Genomic DNA, 15,109 nt, shown 5'->3' with positions numbered 1-15,109 from the left:
AACTGATTCAGAAGTAACTGAGGTGAAAAACCTAAATATTGTTATACATGAGGGTAAAAGGTTTGAGAAATAGTATAAGGAAACCTTAGGCCACACCAATTTAATTTGTTGGTTCTCGGATTTTTTCAGAAAAAATATGAAGCGACAGGGCGAAAAAAAATAAAAATAAAAACAGGTCTAGGCATCCTATTATAGGCTTGAATGCTACAAAATGAGCCATGAAGTCAACACAAAAGGCTGGGTTAAAATTTAAACATTGAATTTTGAACTTTTAATCAAACCACTGCAATGATAGATGGGAAAACTGTAACAACTAGGAAGAAAAGGACTTTCCTCAACTGTTGGGGGGCAAAACATGAGCATTTTTCAATTGATTCAGGACCAGAATCATTTTATTATTTTTTTTTGCAAATCAGAAAAAAACGAAGAGGCGAATCCGAGAACCAACAAATTAAATTGGTGTGGCCTTAGGACCAGAAAAAATTAAGGAAAAAGGGTATCTTGAGCTAAAGTTGAAAAAAATGTTTGCACCTAAAAGTTTACAGCTACCTTTCTTGAGACTTGACTTATGATTTTCACCACTGTTTGTCTTTAAACCTACCCACAGGTACATATAAAACTAGCAAATACCCGTAGAAGGTTTGTTTCTTAGTACGGACTTGGTTCTTAGAAAACAAACTAACACCTAGCCTGAGGAAGGCTGTGTTTCTTTATGTATGGACTTGCTCCTTAGCAAATAATCTAAGACATGAGGAAGGATAAACTTTGTTTCTCGACGTACCGACTTGCTCCTTGGCAGTGACAGGCCCGACCTCCTCAGGTACAGACATGGCGCCGGCATTCTGCGCCGACACGCGGAACTTGTACTCGTCGTTAGGGATGAGGTCAGCAACCGTGATGCGGGTCAGGCTCAGCGTGGAGCACTTCTCCCACCTTAGTAATGGGGAGAGAACAAAAATTTTTAGTACTGAAACTAGAAACTAAAAGGTAACATTTGCAAAGCAAATGCATAATATTTACCTTCACAATTTTTCTAGATAGTTTTACCAAACTACTGCTCTGTTTATTACTAAAACTCATTCATCTATTATATATATAATACTAGTACATGGTGAATGGCTCTCCCAACTCTGTCCTGCTAAAAAACCTGACACCACAGGGTGTTGCTACAGCACTAGTTACCATGGTGACAGCCATCTGGTCCAGGTCATTGACCTTAGGTGATTGAAGAAGTAGAAGAGGAGGAAGAAATTGGGCAAAAGCAATATGTGGTAAACATAATAAAATCTTGTAACCAAACAAACCTTGGTTCCTCCTCAGTAGTGTTCATCTTCTCAATAACGTAGCTGGTGATGCGGCTGCCACCATCGTAGTCCGGTTTCTGCCACTCCAGTGAGACCGTCATCGGCGTGATCTCCGTAATGCTATCGTAATAAATAAATAGATAAACAAACAAACAAACCTTGGTTCCTCCTCAGTAGTGTTCATCTTCTCAATAACGTAGCTGGTGATGCGGCTGCCACCATCGTAGTCAGGCTTCTGCCACTCCAGTGAGACCGTCATCGGTGTGATCTCCGTAATGCAGAGTTTCTTGGGTGGGTCAGGCTCCCCGACCGGGTCAGTGGCCAGGCAGGGTTCCGCTGACTCTCCCGGCTCTCCCACGCCAAACTCGTTCACGGCAAGAACGCGGAAGAAGTAGATGTTTCCTTCCACCAGGTTCGTGATTCTGGAAGTGGATTCGAAATTTTTCTGTTAGGTTTACTGCTATTTATTTTTCTCAGTAAATAATATGATCTTCTGTTATTGCAAAGACTCTTTACAGTTTCTTTTGGTGCTGTTAAATATATTTTAGCTAACTTTTTCAATCTCAAGGCCACTGTAACAATTATTTTCACATGTTTACAATAGAATATCTTTCCAAACTTAGCTCTCAACAGCTCGAACATGTAAGACCTGTCTTAAAGAAGTTTACACACCTGTAAGAAGTCTTGAAGACGTTAGCATCGACAGTTGTGTATGTCCGTCTGCTCTGCTCCCGTTTCTCCAGGATGTAGTGTCCCACCGCGCGGCCGCCGTCCTTGATGGGCGGTGCCCAGCTCACGATGGCAGAGGCCTTGGTCACGTCACGCACACGCACGTGCTCAGGGGGGCCAGGGGTGTCTGTGGAAAGGGAGATATTATCACCTTAAGTGTGCTTTGAAACTTTATTCACGATAACCATTAGTGGTGGGCCCAAGGGTCCTTAACCTTCTACCTGCTGACTAACTGACCAATGCAAATATGATGGTCAGTATGTAATGGCCCTGTCCTCAGTGCTGAAACTGTGGCTGTTATTAACCTTCTCCCTGCTGCCTACTCCAGAACCAATGGGGCAAATGATGAAGACTGGACAAGGAACAGTAACTGTTGTAACTCAAATTTTTGTGTTGGAAGTTTTGTACTATGCAAACTACTCAGATGAACTTCCATGATTGCCTTTTAACCTTCAATACAAAAGAGAGCAATAGATGCTTTGAATTGGTGCCATAAAAGATCACAGTTCTAAGACATTTCCAAGACATTTCTGAGACGTACCATAGACCTTGACGTTGACTCCGACCTCCTTCTTGCCGCTGGAGTTCTCCACGGTAAGTTTGAAACGTCCGGCGTCGCGCCGGTCGGCGGCGTTGATGACCAGCTGAGTGGCAATCTCGCTGGTCTGGATTGTGGCACGGTTCTCCAGGTCACTGCAAGCAAACATCGTTGGAAAATCAGTATAAATGTTTATTTTGCCATGATATTGTCTGTAACAGTTGTTTTTGGTGTTAAATCATTTACTTCTTGGAAAATGATTATAAATGATTACTATGCCATTAAAAAGAAACACTTGTTTGTGTGGCACAGAAGTTGGAGAGCAGACCACTGAAGATGTCCAATGGAACTTATAAAAGGGTTGTTTCTGGTGTTAAAGAAAGTCATGATTTACTTTTTGCAAAAAGGAAGATGACAATATCTGGTAAGAATCATTGTATGTTGTGCCTTGTCTTCCTTTTAAGCACAGTCACGAAATACTAAGTCTTCATTTTAAAAATGTTGCTTTTTCAGACCGCATTTATCTTCTAGTAATCTTGTGTTAGATTTAGGGTATCCAGAGCATGTCATTCCTGTGGCCGTAGACTGAATAAAATCTTGGACTTGTTTGATTTGATATTTTAAACACTCAGATATGCAGCCAGGACTGCCCAACTAGGTCAGAGGCTATTATAAAGGGCTAGCCCTCATAACAGGACAATGAACAATTGTTCTTAGACTAGTTCTGACCTGTCATCCTTCTCCCAGGTGCATGTAGGCTGAGGTTTGCCCTTGATGGGGACGTAGATGCGGATGGGCGCTCCTGCGTTCACCTTCATGGCCCTCTTCAGGCTCACATCTAGCTCAACCTCGGGCGCTTCTGTACTCAGGGAAACAGGAAATATCGTCAGCCCCAATTCTAAACACATGGAATAATCTAAAAACAACTCCGAGTCACTAACTACATTACCAAGCACCTTGCACATGGCACTAACTGCATGAAAAACAGAAACCCATGTGTATAAATGTGTGTAGACTTATCTTCTAAAATGTAGATGTAGATAAATTTTCACTTTGAATATTGATAGTTTACAAATGCTCACAAATGCTGAGGTATGCTCATAATCCTATAAGTATTGTGAATGGAAAAACTGCATGCAGGAGACAGGAGTTAACGTTACTCTCTCTTAAACCTCAGATCCTTCAGCGTTCTAGAACTATACTGAGTTTGCTATGTTGTTCACCACACTCACCAAGCATGTCACGGGCAAAGACCACTCCTTCCACCTCTCCGGGCTCGCCGACGCCGATCTCGTTGATAGCGCTAACACGGAACTTGTATCCCTGTCCCTCGGTCAGCTTGTCGATGGTGAGTTCCGTCAGCCTGTGATTCAGATTTACATGTAGTATAGAGCAGTGTTAAACATCGTGGAATTAAGGACTTGGCATGTCTTTTACTTTTGCTTTTCTTTTAAATCGTTTTAGATCCTATAGATAGATACAATCTCAGGGTAGATAGCCAATACAGTGTTCAAATAGGGAAATACATTCAAGAATGTTTAAATCTTAGAGAGTATACATGTTAGAGAATACTATTAGTTAAACCTTCGTTGTTGCCGCTGACATATATTCTGTACATACTTTGCCACATTCATATATTCTGTACGTAGGATGACTTTATTCATAGTGTATTTAGCTTTGTTAAATCTTTAGTTGTAGAAGACCATAGTGGGGTCGTGTGGCGCAACGGCAGAGTGCATGACTCGGAATCAAGAGGTCCCGGGTTCGAGTCCTGACATACCACCGATCTTGTGCCCTTGGGAAAGGCACTTTACACGACTTTCCCCAGTAGACTCAAGTGAAAATGAGTATTGTTTCTATGCCAGTATTCGTTTCTATGTGCGGGACACAACACCAGCAACAGCTGCCTCTGTCCCGCGTGTATTGCATCATTGCAATTTCAATAAAATAAAAATAAAAATAAGACCATAGTGTACTGTTTGTTGAGTCAATAAAGAATCTACTGTACCTGACAGCGGAGGTGGCGTGGGCCTTGGTCCACTCCTCCCCGTCCTGTTTGCGCATCTCCACGATGTAGCCGGTGACGCGGCTGCCGCCGTCGCGAACGGGCGGGTTCCAGGTCAGGGAGACGGAGGAGCGCGTGGTGTCGTCAACAAACACGACAGGAGCACCGGGCTTACCTGCAGGAATGAAACATATTCTTATGACTGTCTTCGTATGCAAACTCGTCCAGTTAAAGTTGATGCCAAAGTGATCGTTTCTGAAGATATTCCAGATCTTTTCATCAGTATCTTTGTGACTATGCAAATGCTAAACTATGATTTAGAAATGATTTTGAAATAAAGGAATGCAAGAGATTTTTTTATCAAAATCTTTGTAACCACAGCCATTGTTTCTATAATGCATAATGTAGGAACATAACTGGAACATTCCACTACTGACTTCTGTGTATAAGTTTAACTCCTTAGTCAGCTATATTTGACATTCTGCTATAGAATTAAGTTCAAAGTTGCCATGGTAACAGAATCAGCCATACCCAGTGGGTCCTGAGCGACGGTTGGCTGGCTGGGAGCGCTGGGTTTGCTGCGTCCCGCCTCGTTCTCTGCGGTGATGCGGTACTCGTACTCCAGACCCTCATCCACAGTCTCATCGATGTACCTGCACTCCTTAACCAGGGACTTGTTCATACGGGCCCACCTGGGAATAAAACAGAAGTATATCACATCCACAGTCTCATCGATGTACCTACAGTCCTTCACTAAAGACTTGTTCATACGGGCCCACCTGGAGAAAAAGAGGCACAAGTAATATATAAAACTCTTTGTTCCATTGTAGAGTGGAACTCCCTGCCACCAAGTACAGTAGGGGCATTGTCACTAGGTAGCTTTAAACAATGTTTACAGTTAGATGTGCAAAGATCAGGTGTAACAGGTTGTTTAGTGTAATATAACCAAAGTGTGGAGGTAGATACACCACAATTACTTTCACTTTAAGTGCAACAAAAGTTAATGTTGACTAAGATATTGTAATTTGCTATGTATTGCATTGCTATAAAAAGTACAATTGTATTGTAAATATTAGGACTCCGGGAAAATAAGTATACAGTTTTGCATCACTAATGGAGATTCTAAACAAACAAACAAACCTGACAGCGGTGCGCTCCTTGCGGCCTACGATGTAACCGAGGATCTCAGAGCCTCCGTCGGTGTCAGGCAGGGTCCAGGTCAGCTTCATGGAGTCTTTGGTCACGTCTGATACCTCCGGTTTGCCGGGCTGGCTCGGAGTATCTGGGGGAAAGAACAGGCTCAGAGTTAATAAAACTATACTGAATAGAGCTTGAGAAAAAGCATGCCCTTCTTTAGACTGTTAAAGAATTGTCAGTCCTTTTTTAGGTTGAAAATGTTTAGAAATTGTCTGCAAAGTTATAATGACCAGTTTCAGTACAAGCCTTTATGAAAAAGCCAGTCCTTGCTTACATTGGAAGTGTTAAAAACACGCCTGTAAAGTTTAAGAAAGTTATGATTCAGAAGTGTTTAGATTAATAGAAAAGGTTCATTCTTTCATGTTATTACCATCTTGTACTAAACTGCTAGTGAAGATAATATTTGTAAAAGTTGATAATATGTTATATGGATGTCTAGTTCCCTGTGTACACAAATTATAACTGATGATGTAATTCCCTGTGGGCACCAAAAATGCTGACATACATTTGTAATTCTTAGTGTGGACAGATAAGGATAACATAGTATATAAAATTACAACACATATAACATTTTTCTTCACTGATAAAGAGTGTTGGACAGACACTTTAAATGTCTGACAATTAAATCCAATAGTAAAGATTGAAACACTATTTTATAGAATAAAAGAAAATGATGACTCACCAAATGGATGTCTTGCCACCACTTGTGGTGATACAAGAGGCAGTCCCACTCCGATCTCTGTCTGGGCAGAGATGCGGAAGATGTAAGTCGATCCCGGCGCCAGCCTCGTCACCTTGTAAGACGTCTTCCTCACGGCAGCGCTGACACGGGTCCAGTTGTCTGGAGACCTGAAGAAAAGGAAAGGAAAAGTTCTTGAGTGTCTTAAGTCTAAGAAGGAGGAAAGGGAAAGTTCTTCAGTATTTCAAGTCATTTAAGTCCATGAAGGAAGAAAATGAGTACTCATAAGTGGCAAGTCTAAGAAGAAGGAGGAAAGTAAAAGTTCTTGAATGTCTTAAGTCTACGAAGGAGGAAAAGGAAAGTTGTTAATTTAAAAGTGTCTTCAAGTGTCTTTAAGTCCTTCACGCACAAGATAGTGCATAGGGCTCTGCCCATCCACATATATGGTTTCTATTGTCCTTGGACCACAGTTGTGCATGCACTGCAACAGTAAAGGCTATCTACACCATCATAATGCTAAAAAAGTTTTTATATATATTGGTTTATTTCACAAATACAATAAACAGTACAATTGGTATGTTTCACATCGCAGCCACAGGCTGAATTGCGTGCACATATCACATATTACTTATTAAAATCATCATGCCGCAACTATTTAAAACCCTTTTTTTAGGATGTTGCATCCCTCCATACCTGAGATCGCAGCGCTCCACGATGTAGCTGGTGACAGGTGATCCGCCATCATCCTCTGGCTCCTGCCAGCCAATCATGGCGTGGTCTGGGCTCTTGTCGATCACCTCGAAGTTTGTGGGGGGCTGTGGTTTGGCTAAAACAGGCCAAGAAAAAAGCATCGTGAGATGAGTGTCACATTATGTTAAACTAGATGATCACTTAACATTTCTTCAAAAAATCTTTACAGTATTTGAATAATTATAAGTTTAGATCTATGTATCAAGTATGTAGTACATATGACCGTATAATAGTTTTTCTTTTTAATTTAATCACTTACAAGTGGTCGAAATAAGTTTGTCTAGTACCAGAACAGTAAATTTTGTAGACAAGGGGACAGTGACTGTTTTCTATTATTATGATTTTTTTGATTGAAGTAAATTTTATTGACACTTACAGAAGACCTGCAGCTTGCACTTGGCCTCGGCGAGTCCAGAGTCGTTCTTGACCCTGACGTTGTACTCCCCTGCGTCCGCGCGCGTGCATTCCAAGATGGTGAGCACAGCCGTGCGATTTGTCTTCTCGAATTTGTGCCGCGCCGTCTGGAGAGATGAGAGATGAATTGGGTTATTCATACATCACACATTAAAAGTACAAAATCGTAGCCTTGAGGCTACATTGCAGCGTACTATCATACATACTATAAAACACCTCCGAAGACTATTAGACTTGAATATCTAGAATTAGAGGTCAGCGACAGACATTCTCACATTGCATTCAAGAGCTTAACAGAATATGGTAAGGTGGTATTCATGAAATGAGATGTCATAAATTTGAACTGGCAATAGTTGTTCGAGTTTCTAAGCTTACGGCCATGTGCCTTGCCCCTACATACGTGGGGGTAACCAATTATCAAACATGAACCCACAGGACTGAGGCAAGTGGCGGGCTGCCATCAAGCCTCAGAATTACAGTGCAAGCATGTCTAACCCTCGGAAGACGGGGAACAACAGACGATAAACCAGACAGTGAGTGAGTGAGTGTGCAGACACAAGCAGGGAATAAGCGAACCTTGGACACCATGCGCGCGCCGCGATTCCAGGTGACTTCTGGGAAGGGTTTGCCGCTGACGGCCGCGGTGAACACGGCGGTCTGGCCCTCCCTCACGTGGATGTTTGCCTTGCCCTTCTCGAAGGAAACGGTAGGGGGCGCTGCAGAAAAAGTTGAAGGTTATACAATGTAAATCAGCATTTGACTCAATTTGCAGCTTAATAACATCTCAGTCACAGTCACTTCCTTAATCTGAACATTAAAAATATCTGAAAAATGTTACACATAATTATAGACTTTCTATCAAGAAAGTTGTTGGTATACTTCTGCAGTGCTGTGGACTTAACTAAAGTAAGAAAAGTTGTACGGTAATGAAGTCCAGCAGGTACATCTATCGTACAGTTATCATTGCAGGTTACAAGTTAATGCAACTTCTTCTTTTACCTATCATGCAAACCAGGATCTACATGTAACTGCAGGGAAACTGTTACTACAACAATAGGAGATCTTATTAAGAATTGTCTAATGAAAGAATTGATGATAAAAAATGTCTGTACCCAGATCATCCTTGCAGATAACAGGCGGGGTGGGTGGCGAGGGCTCGCTCTTACGCCCGGCAGCGTTCTTTGCCGTCACGCGGAACTCGTACTTCCCGTTCATCTTCAGGCCCTTCAGTGTGTATGTGCGCTCTGAGACCACGCCGCTGTGGACGGAAACCCACTTTCCGGTGGCAATCTCGTTACGCTCCACGATGTAGCCAATCAGTCTGGAGACAAAAGTAACAAATGATGTAGCTAAAACGTGCTTACAGTGATAAACTGGCAAGGAATCTAGGACTACTTAATTCCTAACTTTCCAGTTTGACAGTGTCTCTGTTAGCCTTTTTCCTTGGTTTCGTGTATTGCCAATGACTGTTGTTTTAGCACTTGTGATTACTATGCATACAAACCTACATCAAATGTACTGCTTTGCAACGTTTATTTGAACACCAGTATTGTAGAGCAAACACAATTTAGGGAACTTCAAGGTGCATCATGTTTTTCTCTGAAAAATGTAAGAAAATGTACGTTTGAAATTTAAAAAAAAAAAGACTTGTAACTTGACCCACCTTGCTCCTCCGTCACTGTCGGGCTCTCGCCAGGCCAGGGAGACGGACGACCTTGTGATGTGTGTGACCTTGAGTCCGGGCGGAACCCCGACAGGGTCCACGGCGGTGATGAGGCCGGTGGACTCGCTGTACTTGCTGGTTCCGGCGGCGTTGTGCGCGTACACGCGGTGCTCGTACTCACAACTGTCCAGCAGCCCATACGAGTGGACCTCGCACTTACGGATCATGCCCTTAGTGACCTGGGACAAGATAAAACATCAAATGTTAGGAAATAACGAAATAATGCACTGTTGTCAATGCATTTCAAGACAGTGTATCATTCTACACAAGCTAAAAAAAGGACGTTTTTGTATCATTATTATATTTAATAAGCTTTTGATATACACAGTATCTTACCATGATAGCATATATGGTAGACATTCATTATGGTAGTACATGTATTAGGAAAACTACAAGGGGTAGGGCAGATTTCTAAAATATTTGTTTTGGTCTGCACTTGAAACAAGATCTTGGTTCTGTATATCTAAATTCAGATTCTGTTTTGCAGGTTGAGAAAAATAAAGGCCTCAGTTCTGTTTGTTCTTTAAGAATTTGTAAGCGTTTGAAACCTGTATGTTGCAAGTCCTGTTTTGTAAGTTAGTATGTTTGTATGTTTGTTTCCCCACCTTGACCCATCGGTTGCTGTTTCTCTCGCGGCGTTCGCAGGTATATCCGGTGATCTCGGCGCCTCCGTCACTCTCGGGAGTGTGCCATGACACCAGCATGCTCTCCTTTGTCACCTCCGATACCTTCAGGTCATACGGAGGTGTGGGTTCATCTGGGGAGAACAGGAGAAAGAAGTTTGTTAGCTTCATATGAGTTGTGAATGTAAATGGCTTGGAACCATATACTGTAATTCTAAGTTATGAATCCTTTCAAAACTTGTAGCCATAGGCAAATGATTCAGAATTAAAGTTGTAAAGTTTTGCGTTCATCTTCTACTGAATTTTCAGTGAAGCAGTCAGTCAATATCCTTCACATAAATCTCACATTCATGTCAAGTGCTACCTACAGTAGCTTGGATACTTCTTGCTTATTCCCATTCAAAGCTATAAACTGGTGTAATAGTAAAGGTTTAAACCGAATCAATTTCTGTCAACGTAAAATATGATCATCATAGTCTTATAAATAATCAACTTCTACAATGTAATAAATTGTCTTGTACCATGTAGCTAATCAACTGTAGCGATCGAACAATGTAGCAAAACAGCCTGATACTTACCATAAGGATACTTGGCGACAGCAGACTCAGACGTGAGCGGTTTGCCGACACCAAACCTGTTCTCGGCGCTAACGCGGAACAGGTACTCCTTCTTGTGCACGAGTTTGGTAACACGGAGGCAGCAGCGCTTGACGTTGCTGCTCACGTATACCCAGGACGCGCCGCGGTTGTCAGACTTCTCAACGACGTAGTTGGTGATGTCACCACCGCCGTCGTCCAATGGGACCTGCCAGTTCAGCGTGGCCGTCTCGGGTGTCATGTCCTCGAACGTGATTGGTCCAACGGGTGGGCCAGGCTTGCCAAGAACCTGTGGCACATGGTTATGAGATTGACATGATTTTCTAGCATTAGCTTATAATGCAGCAATATTTCAGTCTTTTAAACTGATCTGCTAACATTTCAGAAATCTACCTGGGGTAAATTTGACTATAAGTCTTAGAGCAAAATGATCCACAAGACTCAGTGATTAATGACGGATTTCAAAAGGAAAAAACTATCAAGAGCATACAATGTACTTCAATGTTTCTTTCCAGACTATAAACCAAAAAAATATTTTTCCTGTTTGTGAGGATGTCAATCTGAACAAATTCACTAGAGGAGTACTGAATTTTAGGCACATGATCTCACATTGAAGACTAATAGTTTCACAATCTCTTCTACACGCAGTGTCTCAAATGTATATGACAGAAAATTTATGCAAAGCCCCACCTTAAACTGGATCTCAGCAGTCTGTTTGCCGGCAGGGTTGGCCACCACGACTGTGTAGGTTCCTCCGTCCATCTTCTCACACTTGCGGAAGATCAGCTGCGTCACGCCGCCGACTGTCTTGGTCACAACTCGGATGGTCTCACGGAAAACACCCAGCCCCTGAGATAATTATTAAGATCAAGACTTTTATTAGCAAAAGCTATTGATTACACAATATACACTGTCATATTACACTATCATATATTAAACATTCTTCAATCTACTACCAGTTCTGTATACATGTAGAAAGAGTTACATGTACTGGTATGGATTTTGCTGTGTCCAAGAACCACAGGACAGAGGCAAATGGTGAGCTACCATCAAGCCCCAGCATCAGTAAACAAGCATGTCTGACCCTCGGTTATGGGAAGCAACGGACGATAAACCAGGTAGAGAGAAAGAGAGAAAGAGTTATGTACCTTATACCAGGTAACAGCGGGTGTAGGCATGCCATGATACGGCAGCTTCAGGATAAAGTCCTGTCCCTCCTTCAGGATCAGAACGTCTGATGTCACAGCAGTCAGGTCAATAGAGGCAGGAACTACAGAGGAAAAGATATATAAGAGTTATAGCGTAGCAAAGGTAGTAAATATACATTGTAAACTGTATGTTACTGCATGCAGGCCAATAAACCCAGGTGCTAGGAGGAAAATGACAGAGGAGGTCAGAGTTGTAGCTTGACAAAGGTTGCAAGCCACAACTTACCATGAAGAGCTAAAACTACATTGTACATCTTTTATGTCAGCAAACAGCATTAATTATACAAATTCTTGATTCAAAGTTTTACTTATTTATGGAGACATATGGTATACATGTAAGATACTGTATCAAACCATATGAATGCCACCTAAAAAATTGATCTACTTAAACTCTGTACTATGAAAGACTTTTTCCGTGAAAATGCCCTAAATATGAAAGATCTAGACACATTATACATGCTGTCATATCTAAACATATGTGTAAGAGAGCCATCTTACCGATCTGTTCCTTGCAGACGACAGCAGTAGTCTCCCTCGGTTCGCTGATGGCTCCGTAGTTCTGTGCGGAGACACGGAAGCGGTACTCCTCGTGCGGCACAAGGTCTGTCACGGTGCAGCGAGTCAGGCTCAGCACCGTGCAGCGCTCCCATTGGCTGTCCTCTACGCTGGTGCGGAGTTTCTCCACCACGTAGCTGGTGATGCGGGAGCCGCCGTCGTAGTCGGGCTTCACCCAGGCCAGCGAGACCGTGATGGGCGTAATCTCTGTGATGTCAACCTTTTTGGGTGGGTCAGGTTGGTCTGGGGAGAAGGGTGAAAAGTTTTGAAGAGCCTTAAATAAAAACTTAAACATGGCTTCATTCTTACAGCAAAAATGTCCACATAACAGTCTCATGAGTCAAGGCAAAGATTGTCAACAGTAGCACTAGATGAAAAACATGAGAGAATAAATTATGCTTATTTTCCTCAGCCGCCTTAAGTCCCCTAGATACCAACAGAGTCTATATGGCAGTGTGTTGAACCTACACTGAAAAGAATACATGTATAGTCTACTTAGGACTAGGAATGTCATTTAAAATTACCAAAGACAAAAAGCATTTTTTTCAGTCATGAAGAGTCTCCTCTACTCAGACTGTAAGAAAGTCAGAGCACTAGTTAGAACTGCCATGATAGCGAAAAACACTTACCAACAGGGTCCATCGCAGTGATGGGGTGTGGGGCCTCTCCCGGGTCGCCGAACCCGAAGTCGTTCTCGGCGATGACGCGGAACGTGTACTGGTTCCCCTCCACCAGGTTGGTAATCCGATACGCCGTCTTGACGATGTTGTCGTCTACGGTGTCCCACGTCTTCCTGCTGATCTCCTTCTTCTGCAGGACGAAGTTCTTGACGGGCTTGCCGCCATCCTTGGAAGGCGTGTCCCAGTCCACGATGCAGGTGCTCTTGGTCACTCCCTTCACCTCCACGTTCTCGGGTGCTCCAGGTGTGGCTGTGGAGCAAGGAAATGATTTAAACTTAAGATTACCTTCCTCATGTACAGATATATATGTTATTGCATAGAATGATATACAAAAACATGCATGTTATAACTTAAACAGACTTGGTGCAAGAAAAAATTAAATGGAAATGGCTTGCCAAAAGTATCCAAGTTTACAAGAAAGAGTCAAGGAATTTGAAGTAGAAATAATCACTACAGACAATATTTCTAACGACTAATGCTTAGGTTTGAGGGAAAAATCAGGGCCACCACAAAACTTGGCTACCATGGCCTGGTGGTCCTTAGGCAGAGGAGGTTTTTGTAAGGACTTTTAGCAGATCATTCTGTAGATCTGAAATACTCTGGATAAATAAATAAACTTGAAACTCACCCAGTACTTTAACCAGAATGCCAGCAGTCGCCACCCCAGCCTTGTTCTTGAGTGTGAGCTCAAACTTGCCGAGGTCGTTCCTGTTAGCAACCAGGGACAGGGTGGTGGACCAGCGAGTGTTCTCGACTTGAGCACGGTGCTCCAGGTCACTGTCCTCCTTCACCCAGGTGATTTCGGGCTCAGGACGACCCTTGAAGGGGATGTGCAGGCGGATCGGCTCACCTGCCTTGATGGTCTGAGAGCGCTTGTACTCCTGTGGAGAAATGAAAACATTGTTTTCCATAGCAGTTACTAGTAAACTGCCTTGAAGCGTAACATGCCATTTTTATTCAGTATATACTAGTAAGTTCAAGCTATGTATGATAGACTGGGACGGACCCCTTTAATGAGAGCAAAACAATTTAATAAGAGAAAAATCTATCACAAAACATTATATTGGTTGCTCCAAGATTTACCCTTTTTTAAATCTTGGGTCAAAATTGTTGGACTGCAACCGTGTTGTATGTAACTTCTATAGGAACTATTATATAAGTACAGAGCAAACTGATGTTCCCACCTAAGGCAATGAGAGAGTAAAAGTGAAAGTGTTCTCACCTGTGGCAGGAGGATGACAGGTGCCTCCAGCATCTCCACAGGTGTGATGATGCCGTTCACCTCAGTGATTGCACCTGGTCCAACCTCGTTAATGGCCGTCACACGGAACCTGAAAAAGTAAAAACATGTCAGCAAAATTTGTCCAACATACATTTTTTTTTTAAAACTTGAAGTCACCATTAGTCAACATACTAATTATAGCATAAGGTTAACAATTTTCTGTTAGTCACTGATGAAAAGTAGTCTGTGGATGCTACACTTTTGTACATCATGTCTGACAGTTTTCAAAATCTATCCAGTTGTTTGTCAGTAACTGTTTTCTTGTGTATCTCATTACCTCAATATCTAACTTTCATTGAAGATGGATAGATTGAGTTCTTACCTTCAAGGCTTATTCATTGATTGATTGAGATATTGACAGATAGACAGCTCACCTGTAAGGCTTATTGATTGATATATTGATAAATGGGTCCCTCACCTGTAAGGTTTGCCCTCGAGCAGTTCCGGCACAGTGAACTCCGTGACCTTGACAGCGTCTCCGATGTGACATTTCTTGTACGAGTCTCCTCCCGGAGGAAGCATCTCCACCAGGTATCCCACAATCCTGCTGCCGCCCTTCTCGCGTGGCGGGTCCCAGGCCAGGGTTACTGATGTCTCTGTCGTCTCCAGGCAGCGCGGGTCCTGTACAGGGCCAGGTGGACCTGGGGGCAATGAAACGTTGGTCATTTTTGTGCCATTGTACTCTGTATGACTTTACTGTACAATGTAACATGGAGAAAAAGTGGTCATATTTTTGCCAGCTATGAGGGTTGTAGATCAGTTTATAGAGTGGTACTTGGGGTTGACTGAGTTGCAAATAGTGATTGATGAATCAGTAACTGTATAG

At 42.5% G+C, this 15,109-nt stretch overlaps 1 protein-coding gene across 1 annotated transcript in view; it reads right to left on the bottom strand.

The window, feature by feature from the left end:
* Window positions 1–15,109, bottom strand: part of LOC109471813 (titin-like) — a 309,005-nt gene that overhangs the window by 166,547 nt on the left and 127,349 nt on the right. The window contains 24 exon segments of the mRNA XM_019771168.1: window positions 782–933; window positions 1,463–1,726; window positions 1,977–2,160; window positions 2,575–2,726; window positions 3,301–3,430; window positions 3,804–3,934; window positions 4,580–4,751; window positions 5,108–5,268; window positions 5,717–5,858; window positions 6,456–6,622; window positions 7,146–7,278; window positions 7,579–7,723; window positions 8,193–8,332; window positions 8,729–8,937; window positions 9,280–9,518; window positions 9,945–10,096; window positions 10,541–10,847; window positions 11,249–11,407; window positions 11,707–11,828; window positions 12,265–12,564; window positions 12,951–13,250; window positions 13,630–13,882; window positions 14,224–14,332; window positions 14,702–14,924. Of these exon segments, the coding sequence (XP_019626727.1) occupies window positions 782–933; window positions 1,463–1,726; window positions 1,977–2,160; window positions 2,575–2,726; window positions 3,301–3,430; window positions 3,804–3,934; window positions 4,580–4,751; window positions 5,108–5,268; window positions 5,717–5,858; window positions 6,456–6,622; window positions 7,146–7,278; window positions 7,579–7,723; window positions 8,193–8,332; window positions 8,729–8,937; window positions 9,280–9,518; window positions 9,945–10,096; window positions 10,541–10,847; window positions 11,249–11,407; window positions 11,707–11,828; window positions 12,265–12,564; window positions 12,951–13,250; window positions 13,630–13,882; window positions 14,224–14,332; window positions 14,702–14,924 (4,446 nt within the window).

Source organism: Branchiostoma belcheri, unplaced genomic scaffold, assembly GCF_001625305.1.
Source record: "Branchiostoma belcheri isolate BF01 breed outbred unplaced genomic scaffold, Haploidv18h27 scaffold26, whole genome shotgun sequence".
NCBI classification, from domain to species: Eukaryota; Metazoa; Chordata; class Leptocardii; order Amphioxiformes; family Branchiostomatidae; genus Branchiostoma; species Branchiostoma belcheri.
Note: the sequence above shows the minus strand (reverse complement) of the source record. Positions and strands in the feature narration are given on the sequence as shown.